Source organism: Cavia porcellus, unplaced genomic scaffold (assembly GCF_034190915.1).
Source record: "Cavia porcellus strain 051 isolate PalLab524CR breed Dunkin Hartley unplaced genomic scaffold, mCavPor4.1 scaffold_1, whole genome shotgun sequence".
In the NCBI taxonomy this organism is placed as follows: Eukaryota; Metazoa; Chordata; class Mammalia; order Rodentia; family Caviidae; genus Cavia; species Cavia porcellus.
In genome coordinates, this window is record NW_026947484.1 from 56554736 (window position 1) to 56571082 (window position 16347).

The 16347-nt window shown below is 45.2% G+C and overlaps 1 protein-coding gene and 1 long non-coding RNA gene across 8 annotated transcripts in view; one reads left to right on the top strand and one right to left on the bottom strand.

The window, feature by feature from the left end:
- Positions 1 to 13701, bottom strand: part of Cep152 (centrosomal protein 152) — a 76695-nt gene extending 62994 nt beyond the window's left edge. For 4 of the 7 annotated variants that reach the window (XM_023565925.2, XM_063248376.1, XM_063248371.1 and 1 more), the window contains exons 1-5: positions 13573 to 13701; positions 8195 to 8288; positions 998 to 1101; positions 688 to 760; positions 331 to 606 (exon numbers count right to left, since the gene is read on the bottom strand). In XM_023565925.2, coding sequence (XP_023421693.2) covers positions 331 to 606; positions 688 to 760; positions 998 to 1101; positions 8195 to 8281 — 540 coding nt within the window. In that variant the 5' untranslated portion in view covers positions 8282 to 8288; positions 13573 to 13701. Of the gene's footprint in view, positions 1 to 330; positions 607 to 687; positions 761 to 997; positions 1102 to 2852; positions 8289 to 12601; positions 13005 to 13572 lie in introns of those variants that run through there. The other 3 variants (XM_063248387.1, XM_063248396.1, XM_063248367.1) reach the window with 3 other exon arrangements.
- LOC134476008 (uncharacterized) lies at positions 13555 to 15899 on the top strand. Its single transcript, XR_010047399.1, has 4 exons — positions 13555 to 13744; positions 14029 to 14190; positions 15242 to 15468; positions 15792 to 15899. It is a non-coding gene; the product is annotated as an uncharacterized LOC134476008 (long non-coding RNA).
- The last annotated feature ends 448 nt before the right edge of the window (positions 15900 to 16347 follow it).

The following is a 16347-nucleotide window of genomic DNA, read 5'->3' on the forward strand; positions in this document are numbered from 1 at the left end:
TTTCTAACTGAAGCACAGGGAAGCCAAAGCAGCAGAAAATGAGGAGTTATTCTCTGGCAGAATTAAATTCTAATGCATCAATGTTTCCAAAACTTCTGTTTTAACTTCTGACTTTTGGTCAAAATTGCATTCAATCATAAACAGAAAACAGCGTGACTAATTCAGCATGAACCTAAATAAATGCACTTTTAAAAATGTTTGTAGTAAATATAAATCATCTTACCACTGCACTTTCATACCTTTTTTAAGCATTTATATATGGCATGCAAAAGGGTGTACACACGCTCTCACACACACACGCGTTCTTTTCAAAGTCATTCTTAACAATACCTGAAAATGGTTCCTTGGAGGAGCTGAGAATTTAATGACGTTGGTCGGCTGGTTACTGAACTCCGGTGTCTGACTACTGATGCATGGCCTCATGTGCTCGGGCAGGTGATACACGTTGGTCTGTTGACATCTGTCTGGAGGGCTGTAACCACTTCCGCCTTCATCTCCACCTTCTCCCAGAGGGGACCCAGGATGTCCATCCTCAGCTTCACTGTGATTTTCTCCCCAGCCATTGCCGCATGTCTTTCCAACACAAGCCTGAATTTCATGACAGCCCTATTAGAGAACGAGGGTGAAACACAAGCCAGCTTCCTGAAGGCAGCAGGGCCATGGCCACACAGATAGACACTCACTTACATTTGCACTGCAAGACCTGGCCAGCACCTGGGGCTTATTCCAGTTCATCTCCAGCTGCTCAGAAGAATGGAGACTTGAAAGGGAGGAAAAATCAGTACTTTAGATATGAAGCTCACCATTTATTTGGACAGAGATTTGGAAGAACCCCAAGAGCCTAAGGTTTGTGATCTCCCATGTTTTTCCCTGCAACCTTCACCCTAAGAACCAGTCTGCAATTTTACAATCATGCACATGACTATGACCTGCAGAGGATTAAAAGAAAGAGCCTTAGAGAATGCAAAGCCCAAGGACAAGTGACCCTGGTGCTTACTGTCCCTCCAGGCCGTGCTCGCTGCAGTCCGAGTCCTGGAGCTCAGGAGAGGAGGGCTCGTCGTCCAGCATGTCATGAGGAAGGTCAGTGAGCAGCTGCTGCAACTGAGGCAAGGGACGTGTCAGCACCACACAGCTGAGATAACCCGCCTGTGCTGCTTCGGGAACCAAAGCCACTTCTGCACCCTCTTCCCCTTCACCAGGCTCTTATATTCCGCAGGAAGTGTGCTCACCCTTTCGCTCAAGGAGTACCCGGATTTATGTTAAAGGCCTCATCTTTTCCTACCAAGGGCTCAGATTTAAATACGCATACATTACAAGGGAACTTTATGGAAATGTAGCAAGTCACCAGTGGTGCAGTCACTGCGTTCTACTGTTACGAGGCAGACTTGAGTCTGGGGGCCCTGTTTAAGCAGTCATCCAACCTTGGGGACCTGGGTGGCCAGATGCACTCTGCCAAGTGTAAAGAACAGCGCAGCAGGTGGCCTGGAAGTCCTTAAGCACCCACAGTGCCACAGTAACCCCCAAGGGAATGACTAATTAGTAAACAGCCCTCTAATTGTAAAGATGAGAAGATATCCAATACTCTGCCCTAAAAAAACGTTAGAGTGAGGGCTCTGGTTTGCTACAGAGAGCACTCTCAAACCCACAGAAAACAGCTCTGTTGTGCTCGCCAACTTTGTTCTACAAAAATCACCTTTTTAGCATCCTGCCTATGTACACTAAGCAGACAAAATAAATTCAAATTTCAAGATAAATGGGATAAAAGATAAAGCTGAATTTCAGTATCAGCAATCAATCTTTCTTCAGGTCTTAAAACATCAAGCAGATTCAAATACTATTCTATGGACATTTCCTAAGGGGCTGCTTATGATTCCTCTTGTACTAAGCCTGGGGCTGGGGTCTAGCTCAGTGGAACAGCACGCACTTAGCAAGTGCAAGGCCCTGGCTCCACCCCAGTACTGAAACAAAAGAGAAAAGAAACTAAGCACCAGTTTAATTACCACATTGACTAAGTCCCTCCAGAGCTTACAAATTGGTCCCATAAAATTATATGAGTGAAATTTAAAGACACCAAATACACTGTGAACCCACCGAGGGAAAATGGGGTGCCCTATTCAGTGGCAAGTTATTTGTTCTTATTTTCTACCTTTTCTGTCACTAGAATCAATAAATTGGGCTAGCAATATGTACACATCTGAGTTCTGTGTTTAGAATTTTTAAAAAATTTTCTTAAATAATACATATGGTAAAAGATAAATATGGTCTAAGAAAGTCCTGAAAAGAATGTCCCAAGTTGTTATCTGTGCTGTGGTATAATATGACTTGCAAATGAGAATGGACTCATAAGGAGAGCAGGTATTTTCTCATTATTATACATACTTCTAATAGTCCTAGATTTGAAAAAAATGATTTTCTTAGTTCATCTGATTTTAAAAATGAAACAAAAGATATGCTTTTCAAATGAAAAGTGATTTCCACCTTGAAATATGCTTGATACTAACATGAATAACCAAGATCTTGATTTATTGCCTACCTGTTCATACAAGGTAATCAAAAAATAATTTTGAGAATCTGCCATATCACACCATATCAGAGTTGATCCAAATTATAAAAATAAGAAGCACACCCCCCCCCCGACTAAAACAAAATAGAACACAGCAACATCTAAGTACACTGCTTGCTTCAAATAGCAAAACAATTTAACAAACACAAAATGCACCAGGAAAAAAACAAATACCTGTGTTCTAATAGTTCAACCTATTCTAATTATGCATCTCTGCTTTAAGGAAAAACACTACACCACCCACGTCATACAAGGGAAAATACCAACAAAAGGAATTTTCTATACTTACTTGAATAAGGATTCCTACACAGAGAGAAAATCTTCTCTTAAACCTTTGATGAGGTTCAAGTACACAGCCTATAATCCAGGGCAAGCTTGACGGGCAGCTGACCGGTACATTTCCCCCCTCACACAGACAGAAAAGCCTACGTAATACTGAAGTGATCACTGCAGCTTTCTTTGTGATATCACAAATTTCATAAAATTAATTAATGCTCATGCATTACCAAAATGCTCTGGATCCACAGGTAACAATTAGCAAATCCCAGCCCTCTGATATTTGAGCCAGATGTTTTACAGCTATATCACAATTTTTAAATAATTTCGTTCACCTTCAGAAAACATTTCCATCAAGATCTTTGGCAGGGCTTCCTTATCCCTTGACATCTCTAACCTCAGGACAGAGGAAAGCTAAAGGAACAAAAAGCCTCCCAGTAAAACCGCACAGGGACAAGCTGCCCTTGGTTATTATGCCCTGCGCTGAAACTGCTATGCTGTGCATGCATGATGCCAAATAGAGAATCTTGTAAACTATAAACGGTCTTCATTAAAGACACACCAACTTCCATATAATAGATTCAAGGACGAAAAAAGGATAATCCTTGTAAGTGACAAGATTTAAGCCTATTCATAAGTTTCAAAGTCGACAGATTATTTTTTGGCTGCAAGCTTTCCAGGGGGACAGTAGTGTGTACCAGCTAAATTAAATAATTTAAGAAATGCCTTCCTGAGGGGAAAAAAAGAGAATGTGCCACTGGGAAAGCTTCTGAGATAGTCTATAAATCCCTGTCCCTGGAAAGGACTCTTTCAGATGACAGGTGAGCCCCTTGTTAGGATTCTCAACTTAAATTAACAGACAGACTGTCGTGGGAGCCTGTAATCTCTGAGACGCAGGAAAAGAAGTATTCTCCTATTACAAACCACACAAAACATCTCCCCAGAGAAAAGCAGCAGCTAGGGTAGCCGACAGTCACTTTCCTGTAGAAGAGGCTACACTCCTGAGAAGATCCTGCCAGTACACACTATGAAACAATGCCCTCGTGGGTGCCCACTAAGCAGAACCTATTTTAACAAGAGAACCAAATTTAAAACTTACTTGAAAAAGCACAATTTGGGATGGTCAAAGGACCAAAATAATCTGGCAGCTGCATCTTTAGTTTATGAATTATGCTATATTCAGAATGCCAGAAAAGAAAAAAAAAGGGGGGAAGAAAAGTAAAAGTGACAGTCCTTGAAAAAAGACCTGTAGAGAATGGGGGAAACTCATGAGAAACAATCCAGATAATGTATTGGAAATGGCTGCAGATAAACGTAAGAAAAAATATGTTAAGACACAACCATTTGTTTCTTGAATTTTCTTGGAGAAAAAAAAAGTTCTACTGAATAAGTCAAATAATATGGAAGGTCAGTGAGCACAGCTTTACAGCACCCTCTAGTGGGACAAGAGACAAAAGGTCCCCAAGATGGCATCAGGCAAGGCAGGAAGGGAGGAGCAGTGCAGGGTGGCAGCCCTGGCTCAGGGGCACAGGCCCGCTCAGGGGAACAGTTCCCTTCTGTTGGAGGAGTGGCAAGAGCAACGGCAGCAGCAGAGCCCTGAGGGGCCAGGGCGGCAGGGCCAGGGGCAGCCTTGTCTGCCACCTGCTTCCTTAACCACCTGCCTTTCTGCTCACCAGCATTCTCAGCAGATCAGTGCCAGCGAGCAGCACCTGGACAGCACAGGTGGCCAAGTTTTTCTGCCCTGAGTCCCTAGTGCCTGCAGACACGCACAGGTCACTTTACTGCCCAGGACCAAGCAACAGTCACAGAGCTACTTCTGGAGGCACTGCAGGATGCCTGTGATACTCCTGAGTGACAACCAACCTTAATTAAACCGTGGCTTTACCCATAACTTAGAAGCTTGTAACAACCACCATGCTTATCACAAAAAGGACGACACATCTGTCACAGCCAGCTATGATGCTGTGAGGAACGATGCCACTCAGTGCCAGTGTTCTTTGCAAAGTCGCATTATGACACTAGGAATGGGTTAATAAGGGAGCTTTTGATTTCTTTCCTGGGCCAGCTTTATAAGTAAAAGTTCAGTTAAATTCTCCAGGTGGGTTCTACTGAGAACCAGAAGGGCAACACCAGCAGCTCAGCACAAAACGAACACGCATCACAGTAAGCTGGAGGCACGTGTGACCTGTGAGACTAAGTGACATGAACCCTGACACAATGCCACTTCCTGCAGCGTCACCCTGGTCTGTGTATAGACTGCCTGCAAGATGCAGTGACGGATGCTTGTGAAGCTGTGGGTTTTGCCTTTCTTGGTCAGTGGTGGCCACACTTTTACCACGGTACCTTTAAGAGTTGCAGCAACTTAGAAATGACCACGGTGCCTGCCTTCCTGCAAAATCGTTAAAGTTGTTTGCAAAACATGGGCCTGTTCTTGGTGGTCTGTGGCTTGAGAGTCCACTGGCCTAAACGCCTCCTGAAGAGTGTGTTGCTGTATGAATCCTTTTCTCAAGATTAAATGTGCTTTCTCCATCTGATCTTCAAGGCAAACAACATGGGACAAAAAGCAGAACAGACAAAATAGAACAGTATAGCCAGAAACAAGATCGTACTTGCTAACTAGGGTAGCGTGGAGGTTGGAATCCAACATCTTTCTCAATGAATAAAGGGCAAATGTGGATCAAATTCCCACCGGCATCAAAGCAACAAAATTAAACACAGCTCGGCCAGTTGTGTTACATTAGCAGCTAGCTACTCCCACGGTACAGAAATCAGGACCATCCTGCCTTTGCAAAGAGCGCCCACAAACCTTTATTTAGCAGGGCGGACTGCAAGGTTTTTAGCTCACCACAGAACACTGTACACAAAGTGGTTCGCTGAGCAGAGAAAGCCAGATGCCTTCTTCCACTGCTAGTGGTTCCAACCCAGCTGCGGTCCTGAACTCCCAGCTGGGCAGGCCTGAAAAGACCAGCTTGCCTGAGTGTGTGAGTGTGTGTGTGTGTGTGTCTGTCTGTCTGTCTGTCTCACATAGTGGGGACTGAATCCAGGAACTTTACACTGAGCTGTGTACCCAACCATTGATTTATGGCTCTATATCTGTAGTCACTTGCCCAGGTGACCCTCCTGCCCATCCCCAGTGCTGGGATCACAGGCGTGTGCTGTCAGGCTTGCTGTGTGCTTTATTATCTTAAAGTTGTCAACTCTTTGGCTGTCACACTTCCTGGCCATCGAGCAAGCTGAAGGTTTGATCCCTCACCTCACTAGCTTAACCTGCAGTGACAAAGGCCGCACACAGCTGAATTTTTAAGAACAATTCCGTTTCTGCATTTTTTTTTTTTTGTCTTTTTCATTTTTATCAGTACCGGGAATCGAACTCACGACTGCCTGCTTGCAAGGCAGGTGCTTATGCCGCTGAGCTAAATCCCCAGCCCCACAATTCCGTTTTTGTTACTGCAGATCCAAAAGCTCCTTGCCCTTCATCTCACTTTTCCTCTTGCAGCAATTATTTTAAGGAGGAATGTCTTATTAATGTGAAGTTTCTTGGGGCTGTAGCCACAGTCATTGTGGCAGTCACATGACGCATCTATCTTTTCCTTCTGGTCGGCTGGAAACACTCATCCTTAGGGACATCAACTCTTCAGAGTCCTTCCCCGCAAGGAACCCACATTCTGTACCCCAGACTATGACGTTGTGAGCATGTGACACCAGAGGCCACTTTCTGTATTACCAAGAATTAACTGCATCCTCCACTAAGATCCCTTTGAAATTTTCACCACGCAGCAAAGCTTGCGGTAAGGGTTAATGTCCTACTCATCCCCAAAGCCATTCCCAAGGAAAGTCTTCTGTCCCAGGGAGCAGTCACCCTGACCCACTGGAACCCCCGGGACTATGACCCCATCAGCCATCAGAGCCGTGAAAATCTCCTGCTGCAGGTTCTCAAAATAAGGAAACCCTCATCCCGTCCTTGCCTCCTCGGCACCAGGGAGGGGCCTGCTGAAATCCAGATGTCACTGCTGGGGTCACACACTCAGGTGCTCTCAGGGGACCTGTCAGAGAATTCCCAAGAGCAAAGCAGGCAGTGCAATCACAGGTGTCCCGGAGAGCAGTGGGGACCATGGCCAGCTGGAGAAGGAGAGGCCGATGCCCCCTGCCAGCCCACCTGCTGCCAAGCCAAACACTGCCAGGAGGAAGGGGCAGATGTCCCCAGGCAAGCCAGGGCTTGGGGGGCGGAGGAGAAATCCGCCCGTCTCCCCCAGATGGCAGGTGTCTAGGCTCGGACCCGGGTCTCCTCCTCCTGCAGCCTTAGGCAGTGCCCTCCTGCCCTTTCCTCCTGCTCCTTCGCCTGGTGAGCATTTGCAGCTCACCCAAACTGTTAACAGGACCTGATGTATTAGGAATAGGTCAGATGGAGCCTCACTCGGCCCCGAGGACTCTAACTAAAGCCAGACTCATTTCAGGTGCCTTTCATTTCCGCAGGTTACCGCCCTTTCCTGGGCGGGCGGTCACCAGGGAAAAGGTTTCTGCTGCCCACTTGGAAAACACTGTCAGCTCCTCGCTCCTTTCCTCTTTGACTTCCCCGCTTACAACCCTCCCCTGGCTTCCCCACAGCCGGGCTGTGATACAGAAGATTGCTCAGGAATTGAGGGCCAGCCGTACCCCGCACCTGCCCTGGCTCCTGCGGTCCCAGGCACCCAGCACTGCCCCACCTGACGGCTGGGCCCTCTGCCTCCTCGGGGTGGGGGCTCCCGGCACCTGCTTCCCCACCGAGATGACCACTGCTGGCTCTCAGCACTCCGCCCACTCCATGTTACGTGGGAGGCACCTAACATGGGGCCTGTCCTCCCTTCCAGAGCCCCTGTCGCCTTCTAAACGCCAGGTTCTTAAAGAACCGTGCCATGGGACCGATGTTAAACCTCATGGCATTGCTAAGCTGTGTTATTCCTTTTTCAGGAAAACAAGCATTCCCCTTGTCTGTCTTTGGAAAGTCCAAATACCAAATTTTAGAAGGGGGGGGGGTGTTTTGTTTTATTGATTTATTTTTTGCTGTTTCCTTTTGCAAAACTGGGAACTGAACCCAGGGTCTCTGCACTGCACTACATCCCTAGCATTTTTAAAAAACTTTTTTCCCCAAATCGATTTTATTTCAAGGATAAAAAGAACAAAAAAGTAGAAGAAAAAATAAAAATAAAATTTTTATTTGGTGACAGCGTCTTGCTAAGTTGCCTCCCCGTGCAGGTTCTGTTTTAAAGAATTCTAACTTCTTTCCAAGTGACCGAGGTGACATAATCTGGACCAGCAAATAAAAAAGCTGTGCAGGGCTGAGGTGGGGCAGTTGGGTCCTTTCTCTGAATGACGTACCTCTTTCTCCCGTTCATAGTCTTCTTTGTCATACTCGTCTTCATCATTCTGTGTCTGCAGTGCCACGCTGCCGAAGTCCAGAGACATGGTCCTCCTGCAGGGAGCAGATGATGCCCAGTTTCTAAACAGCCCAGGAAGGCTCCCCAGGAGAAAGTACGAGAGGAACAGGGCACTCGGGGCCAAAAGAAACCTGCTGGCAGGAAGTGTACTTAACTCACACTTGATGGGCAGTACTCGAAATGCAGAGAGTTCTTATGGTTGTAATGCACAGAAATGTCTGCATGAACAGCAACTCAAAACCTTTCATTGCAAGTAGGTAACAAAACTACAAACAGAGCTTGCTACAGTTTGACTAAGTCTAACTTATAATCGATTTTTTCATTACAGAAAATGAGATGACAATACTAACCATGAACTACAAGAAGATTGAACATAACAATCCTAAGAACAAATTCCAACAAATTTCTAAGGTTTGCTTGAAACATGGGAGCTGGGTGTAGTGGTGCACATTTGAAATTCCAGCACTCGGGAGGCTGAGACAGGAGGATCACTGAGCTCAAGGCCAGCCTTGGCTTCAAAGTGAGTTCAAGGCCTTTCTGAACAGCATACCAAAAACCCTGTCTCAAAAACACAAACAAAAAGAAGAAACAGGAAACACGGGATAGGTAGCAAATGCTATAATTTGCTTTGCTTTTTAAATACCAAGAATCCAAAGTTCATGCCCCTTAAAAAGAGCTCCTCAGTTGGAATTAATGATTGCTACCCAAAAGCATTCAAGATCTGGTAAAAACCAGAGAGCACACAAAAGAAATCTAAGCTCTTAAACTTGATTCAAAAAAGAAAGTCAGCTGGGTGTGATGGCTCGGGCCTGTGATCCTAGCACTTGGGAGCTGAGACAGGACCGCAGTGAGTTCCTGTGTTTGATGCCAGCCTGAGTTACATAAGCAAGTTCAAGGCCAGCCTGAACTACACAGTAAAACCCTGTCTCAAAAAAAAAAAAAAAAAAAAAAAAATTAAAAATCAGGCTTTAACAAAAAAGGCCCAGGAGAGACAGAGTGAAGGCCATGAAGTTGTGCCCGGATGAGGGCCCAGTTGCAAATTCAGTATCGCCAACTGCCTGGGGAATACAACAGCAGGCAAACTAGTGACCTGGAGGGATTATGGCCCTTTCAGTCCTGGCCTGCGGGCCAATGACACTGAACCACACTTGGCTGGTGCTTCAGTCATATGTATTTCACCCACTTGCAGAAGCTCAAACCCATGAAACAGGAAGTCACAGAGACCCAGCAACCCAGATATACTTAGCCATAAGCACTGAATTCTTGCCAGACAGGTTGGCACACACCTGTGATCCCAGCACTCGGAAGGCCGAGGCAGAAGAATCACTGCAAGACCAGCCTGAACTATACAGTGAGAGCCTGTCTCAAAGAAAGAAAAACTGAACTCCTTTATGTTAACAGTTGAGAATTATATCACACACTTATACAGAAACCACCAGCTCTATGGCAACAGATCTCATTTCACTAGACCTGAAGCACTGGGATTGTACGATGTTTTTCCATCTGTATCATCACCTAAACTATGGCACACTGTTAATTTTAAGACACAGCCAAGCTTGTAGATGTGAAAAGAAAACAAGTACCTGAGAATAAATGCAGCATGAAAAATTAACACAAATATGAATGGCAGTGTTGAAAACCCCCAGGTGCCAATATTTTGCTTTTTGCTTTTTCAGAGACTGATGCTTCTCAAACAACCTCTCATTCTCTGTTTTCTTGCCTCTTCTCTGATCTCTGCACCCAGCTCTTCCCTCTCAGCTTATGTCACCTCAAACTTTTTACATTGACTTAAACCCACCCACCCTCTGCTTCTTAGACCAGACTCTCTTATTCCTTTCTACTCTGGAGCACACACAGGAAAAAGGGCACACACACACTCTCACTGTGAAGGAAAATACAGAAGCTTGAGGAATCGAAATCCTTAAGTCTCCCTAGAACCGCAAGAATTCTCTTATGGATCAGCACACAATGCAGTGCCTATAACGGCTGCAGAGGGAAAGGGAAACGCAGTCTTGTGCATCAGGCTTTGATTCACTGCTGCAAGCGGACACCAGGTCGGCAGAATCCACGGATCATAAGAGCAGCTAAGCCATCACCATGCAGGGATGAGACCAATCCCATAGGAAGAGAGAGAGCCCTGTGGCTCATTTCCCTACTGTGTTCGCCTGGGCTTCTTCAATTTACTATAAATACAAGACAATATAGAATTTGCATTCATTCTCCTCTATTAGGTTAAAGAAAGGGTTTTCTCAGTCCTTCATTAGTCTGCCATTAGTTGATTCTGAATATTGAAAAAGAACATTAGGATTCATGAGAGCCCATTGCTAAATAAAGGTGCTACTGCTTTTTCTCAGGAAATACATGAATTCTGTAAAGTATTTCTATTGTTAAGTGAAGAGTATGTAAAAGACCAAATTGCATTTTAAATGACATTAAATCCAAACTATGTCATTAAATATGTGAAAATACCAAAGCCTTTCCAATTGAGAGAAAGTATAGTTTTCCTTCTAAAAAGTGTGAACTACCAGAAACAAAGAAATGATTCTAATCATGATCAACTTACTGTGGTTTAAAAAACAAAATCTATAGTACTAAGTGTTTTAGCTGAGATTCAAAATAAAAGGTAACTTTTTAACATATTATTCACCATTAACAGTTATTAGCAATTTTCTATAATATTCAGAAAAGAGTACTTTGAAATAATAGCAAAGTAATAAAACCACAAGAACGTCTTATAAAAAGAAAAGCTTGATAGAAAGTTAACAAAAAAAACCTCTATAAGACAAAAGACATTAATAAGCATTATGTATCAAAAATATATCGCTAACAAAATCAAAAGATTAAATTACAATAATGAGAAACACTTTTGCAAAATATGACAAATTCTCCCACAATTTTTTTTCTCTTTTTTAAAATTGGTACCAGGGATCAAACTCACGACTGTGCACTTGTAAGGCAGGCGCTTATGCTGCTGAGCTAAATCACCAGCCCCTCTCCCACAATTTTTGCAAAGACATGAGAACGCCAACCCAATTTTAAAATGGACAAACAAGGCATTAAAAAAGAAATGTAAATTAACTGTAATTAATTGTAATTGTAATTAAAAAGAAATTAATTGAATGCTCAATTAATTTGAAAAAATGTTGAACTTATGAAGAATTCAAAGAAGTGTCTTTAAACGCTCAAATGTCATTTTCAACCACTAAGATAAAAAAGAGTAAAACAGTTAACACTTAGTGTGGGCTATTTTGCTTTTTGTGTAGCTCATGAAATGGTGGCAAAAATATGAAATGCTAAAACTGTTGAAAACTATCGATATGAATATACTGAAAATGAACACTGCCCTAGTGTAATTTCAAGTTAATTCAGCAACACTATGTCACTAGAAAAATTATGAAATTTTTCTGTATTTATTGACTCACAGGGCTGGCCATTTAAAACAATCAAGATTCAGAGTAAATAGACAGTATGCTTTTTAAAAACATAGGTTTCTATTAAGATTTTAAACTAATCTGTCATGGCAGCCCAAAATCTGGGCATTCTGGGAACCTGAGATAGGAGAATGGAAAGTTCAAGCCAGCATAGGCAAAGTAGTGCCTCAGAAAAGAAACAGACTGAGGATGTAGCTCCATATGAAAGCCCTGAGCGGGTCATACTGGGGGGTTCAATCCCCAGTATAGAAAAATCAAAACAAGACAAGTCCTCTGCTCCAGCACCCTGTTATCCATGGTTGGTCTGGTTTTGTTTCCCTCCTTGGAGCAGGAAGAAAACGAGTAGATGTCTGGCTAGAGAAAAAGATTACAAGATTACAAGCAGAAGTAGCAGTTTTCAAAACATCTAATAAACCACAGGAAACCAAAAGGTAGTACAATTACAACATATCTGCTCCTTGCACGTGGAAAACACACTACAGCATCTGCTGAAGTAATACATGTATGCATCCATGTTATTGTATAGGAATTATCTCAATAAAGCTTTATTGACTACTACTAAGTGCCAGATTCTATCCTAGATGGACCTAAGATGTGGTATCAGCCAGGGAAAGTGCTTAGGGAGCAATGACATAAATTAATAGTTGCGCAGCTATATTACAATAAATTCTGTACTAGAAGAAAACGCAAAGTACAGACTAACTCAGCCTAAGAAGAAAAGGCAGGCCTGAAGAAATTTTTACAGAAAATCGTCACAAAGGACACAATACGGGGTTAGTGCCTTTAAAAAAATCAGGGCACTCATTCCAACAACCTGGGCTACGTTTCCGCGCTTCTTTCTGTGCATCAGCTGTGCAATCGAAAGCACACAGCTCCCATTTCCTCATCTAAGAAATACGGACAGACACAGTACCCACCTCTTCGGAGGGAAGGTTTGGGGCCAGCTTGTGGGAAACCTTACTTCCAACAACGCAGCCTCCTCTTGGCTGCAAAGGTCTCCCTTTTCCCAATCCCGGTGCTCCACGAAAATAGTCACTTCTCGGCACCTTCAGACTCTATTTCATATGCTTCTATGGCTTCAGCTTTGATCTCTCTCACTCAACTGAACACAGCCTCCCTCTAGGAGCGCACATGCAGTGTGCTCAGTGAGAAGGCGCAGGTGAAATGCAGCTTCAGTCAGCCTCGCCCCGTAACTGCAAGGCAGGAAGAGTTGCCACGCCAGGCGGTACAGGACCCGCCCTGGCAGTAAGGATATTTTACTTATTTGCTGATACGCTGAGTGCCCGGCTAGTATGGAAATATGCACGTAGCCTGTCTGGGACCCGCAGCACCTGGCTGAGACCGCCCATGCATCCAACCACTGAGCAACACTGTGCAGAGTTAGGAAGAGCAAGGTGGAAGGAAACACAACAGACACAGAAACAGGCGATGACCACCACATCGTGTGTTTGGGGCTGGCGACAGCAGCTTGGACATGTCGATTCACGATGATCCGAGGAGGGGCGCGTGGCCCAGCAGGCACCCACAGGCTGAACCAAGATTGGAAGTACAGCCTTGCAGAAATTGACGGCCTTACCGAGGGACCCAGGCTGGCGTCACCCTGGCATGACACACACCGGGATCGAGCCCGTCGGCGTCAACACACGTGCACAGAGAGCCACTGTGACCCAGGGTGCCCAGGAGGAGGTCTCCGGAGCAATGAGTGGAGCTCCCGGACGTCATTTCTGGGCGGGCGCCCGGGGGAGCCGAGAGGGCGCTGGGCGCTGCAATCCGGAACGGAGCCCAGGCCACCCCGGCGCCAGCCCTCCGGGAAGTCCTCAACGAGATCCCGAGCAACCTGTGGCTCCCCGAACCTCGGCCCCGAGCCCAGCCGCGCAGCAAAACTCACCGGAGACCACGCCGCTGTCACCGCAGGCAAACCAAAGCCAGCCGGAGAACAACTTCCAGCAAACCCGCAGATCCTGACACCAACCTGGGAGTGCCTCCTTCGTCACAACCAGACTCCCCTGGGCTTTTGGAGACCAGCCGTCTCTTCCAATCGCTCGCTAGAAACTCGCCTGGTGGGTGGGGCTAAACGGGTTAGGGGCGGGGAGAAGGGGCGGAAGTCTCCGCCCCTACAAGCTTGGTTGAGAGGTCGGACTGCAGTTGCAAATGTACGGCTGTTTGAAGCGGGCGCCAGAGGCGGCGGGAAGCTGCTGCTGCGCGCCCATTGGTGAATCTGCGAGCCAATTATGAGAGGGTTGGCTCTGGGTGGGTGGGCTTATCGGTTACCTAGAGGCTCCAGAGCTTTCTGCCTGCTTCCTTGGGTTTGGGGCCAGATCCTTGGTCTAACCTCTTCTTCCAGCTCTAGGGAAGAAGACCGTGAGAGTGCGTGCTGACCCGCTGCAGGGAAAGCCAGCACAGCTGAGGTCCTGCTGTTTACACGGATGTGTACCGCGCACTGTGGGAGACTGCATCCTGTTTTACTCTGATTGCTGGTGCCCATGTCTGACTGAATATTGCCAAGGTGCGCCAGTTACCCAGTCACTCTCGGCTCTTTGTCCAAGGAAGACCCCGCCTCTCTCCCTCACAGTTTAACCTATTCTGTGTCCCTTTATGTTTGATCTTTCTCACTCCTTAATCAGGTACAAGCTCGTAGGCTGGCCCCTGCATCTCCCTACCTTACCTCTCCACCTGCTCACACATTTAGCTGTGAACCCATCAGTGGACTGATTCACTGATGAGTATCACACTCCCATGATCTAATCCTCTCCCAAAATCCTCACCTAAGAGCACATGCGTCTTTGGGGAGACATCCACCTATAAACCGGAACAGGGAAATAATAAGAAAGTGTTTATGAAGTTCAAGTAAAGTAGGCACCAAAGTGAAAATAAACACCTAAAGATCTATAAGCAAGTTTCCAGGAGGAAGAGGAGAGAGTGCTAGAGGAAGTTGGTTAGCATGGGAGAGTGCATCCCAGTGAATCCCCGACCTCTGCAAGCAAAGGATTCCTGTGCCTAGAGGTGAGGCTGAGAAGGAGGCAGGAAATAAGAGTGTACACCACAGCGTGATGCCAGAACACTTAGAAAAGGCATTAGAAAGAAATAAGGAAGCACTAGCAGACGGAGGCATTTTGGGGTGGGAAACAAAAGAGAAAACACTGCCAGAGATCTTAAATTCTCCATAGATTACTTGTGGAATGTTAGGTCAGTATTTGCTTTGCGTTTGTATTTTTAGTGGACATACTTGTGGGTTGAATCAGCGCTCTACTTCTGCCAGACTGTTTGGATCTCGTGAGAGAATATCAGGGTTGTTGTGAGACAGGGTCTCGCTCATAAGTATTTATAAAGGTGAGCTAAACCATCATTGCTCCTGTATCCTACTTCCTCTTTGGTGCCAAAACTCTCAAGCCGGAATAATCTCATCACAAAGACACCACCCAAAATGCTATCAAGTCATGCTGTCCCCAAAGGAGTGCTTACCTGTCAGAGACAATCAAATTCAAGATTTGATTTCCTGTCTTTTGTCCACAATTTATTGAACCCTCCAAATCCTTGCTGTCCTTGTCTGAAAATAGGAATAGCTACTACTTAAAATTGCGGGAAAGATGAAATGAGGAGAAACTGCGTCCCCTGAGATCCACGCCATGTTGGAACTTAGGGCACTGAAAAACCAAGCAACCAGCTCACCAAGGCTGTGGCTCCAGGCTGCAGCCGCCCCAGGGTGAGAACCAGCAGCATCTCCTGAGATCCCTCATGTTGGAACTTGGGGGCTGGGAAGCCGAGCAACCAGCTTGCCTCCCTGGTAAGTGGCTGTGAGTAGGCTGAGAATCAGACACCTCATCTCCCCCATCCCTCCCCCTCTTAGCAAATGGGAGCCAGAGATCTGAGCATCTCTTGGGAGGTTCACCATATACAATATAGCAAATAAGGGGGATTTCCTTCTACCAACTCTCTGAAGGCAAATATTTTTATCACTGTTTTGCTTTGGTACTTGCTCTACTCAATATTCTGTTTTGCTAAGTTCTATAATGTTCTGTATTTCATTTGATTTTGCTATACCTGATTGCAAGAACAGCTATTGTGAAGATAACTAGATATACTATGGCATCTATTACTGTTTTCCAGGTAACCTGTTGTGAAGTTCGGTACCAATTTCACTACACTGTCTAAATTGGCTTTGTTCTGTTGTATTTTACTACCTCCAAAATAATAAAAATTTTTAAGAAGTTCCCGATAAAGGTTGTGTTTCAAATGTAAAAAAAAAAATGAGAAACTGTCCAGGAGATTTTAAAATGTGGAAACATTAGAGCTTATTTTCTATGGTATTTCTAAACTTTGGTGTTTTTGCACCAAAGTACACAATGGATCTGAGGCAGTGAAGGAAACCAGATGGCATAACTCCCATGGACAAGTTCTAAGGCACTGTGGGTTCAGTGGCAAGAAAGGAGGATGCACGCAGAGGACAGGAGGTGGCAATGGAATGAGACAAAGCAAAGCAGGAGTCTACACAATGCTAAGGCTTTATGAGAACAAACAGGAAGCAGGAAACACTAAACATGGAAACCACAGTGCCTGGAAAGATCTGAGGGAGGTCAGGTCAACAATTCAATTTTTTGAGTCCTTATTTTGTGCCAACCACGTTCTGGAGGATTATCAAAGACTGATGGATGGGTCTGAGGCA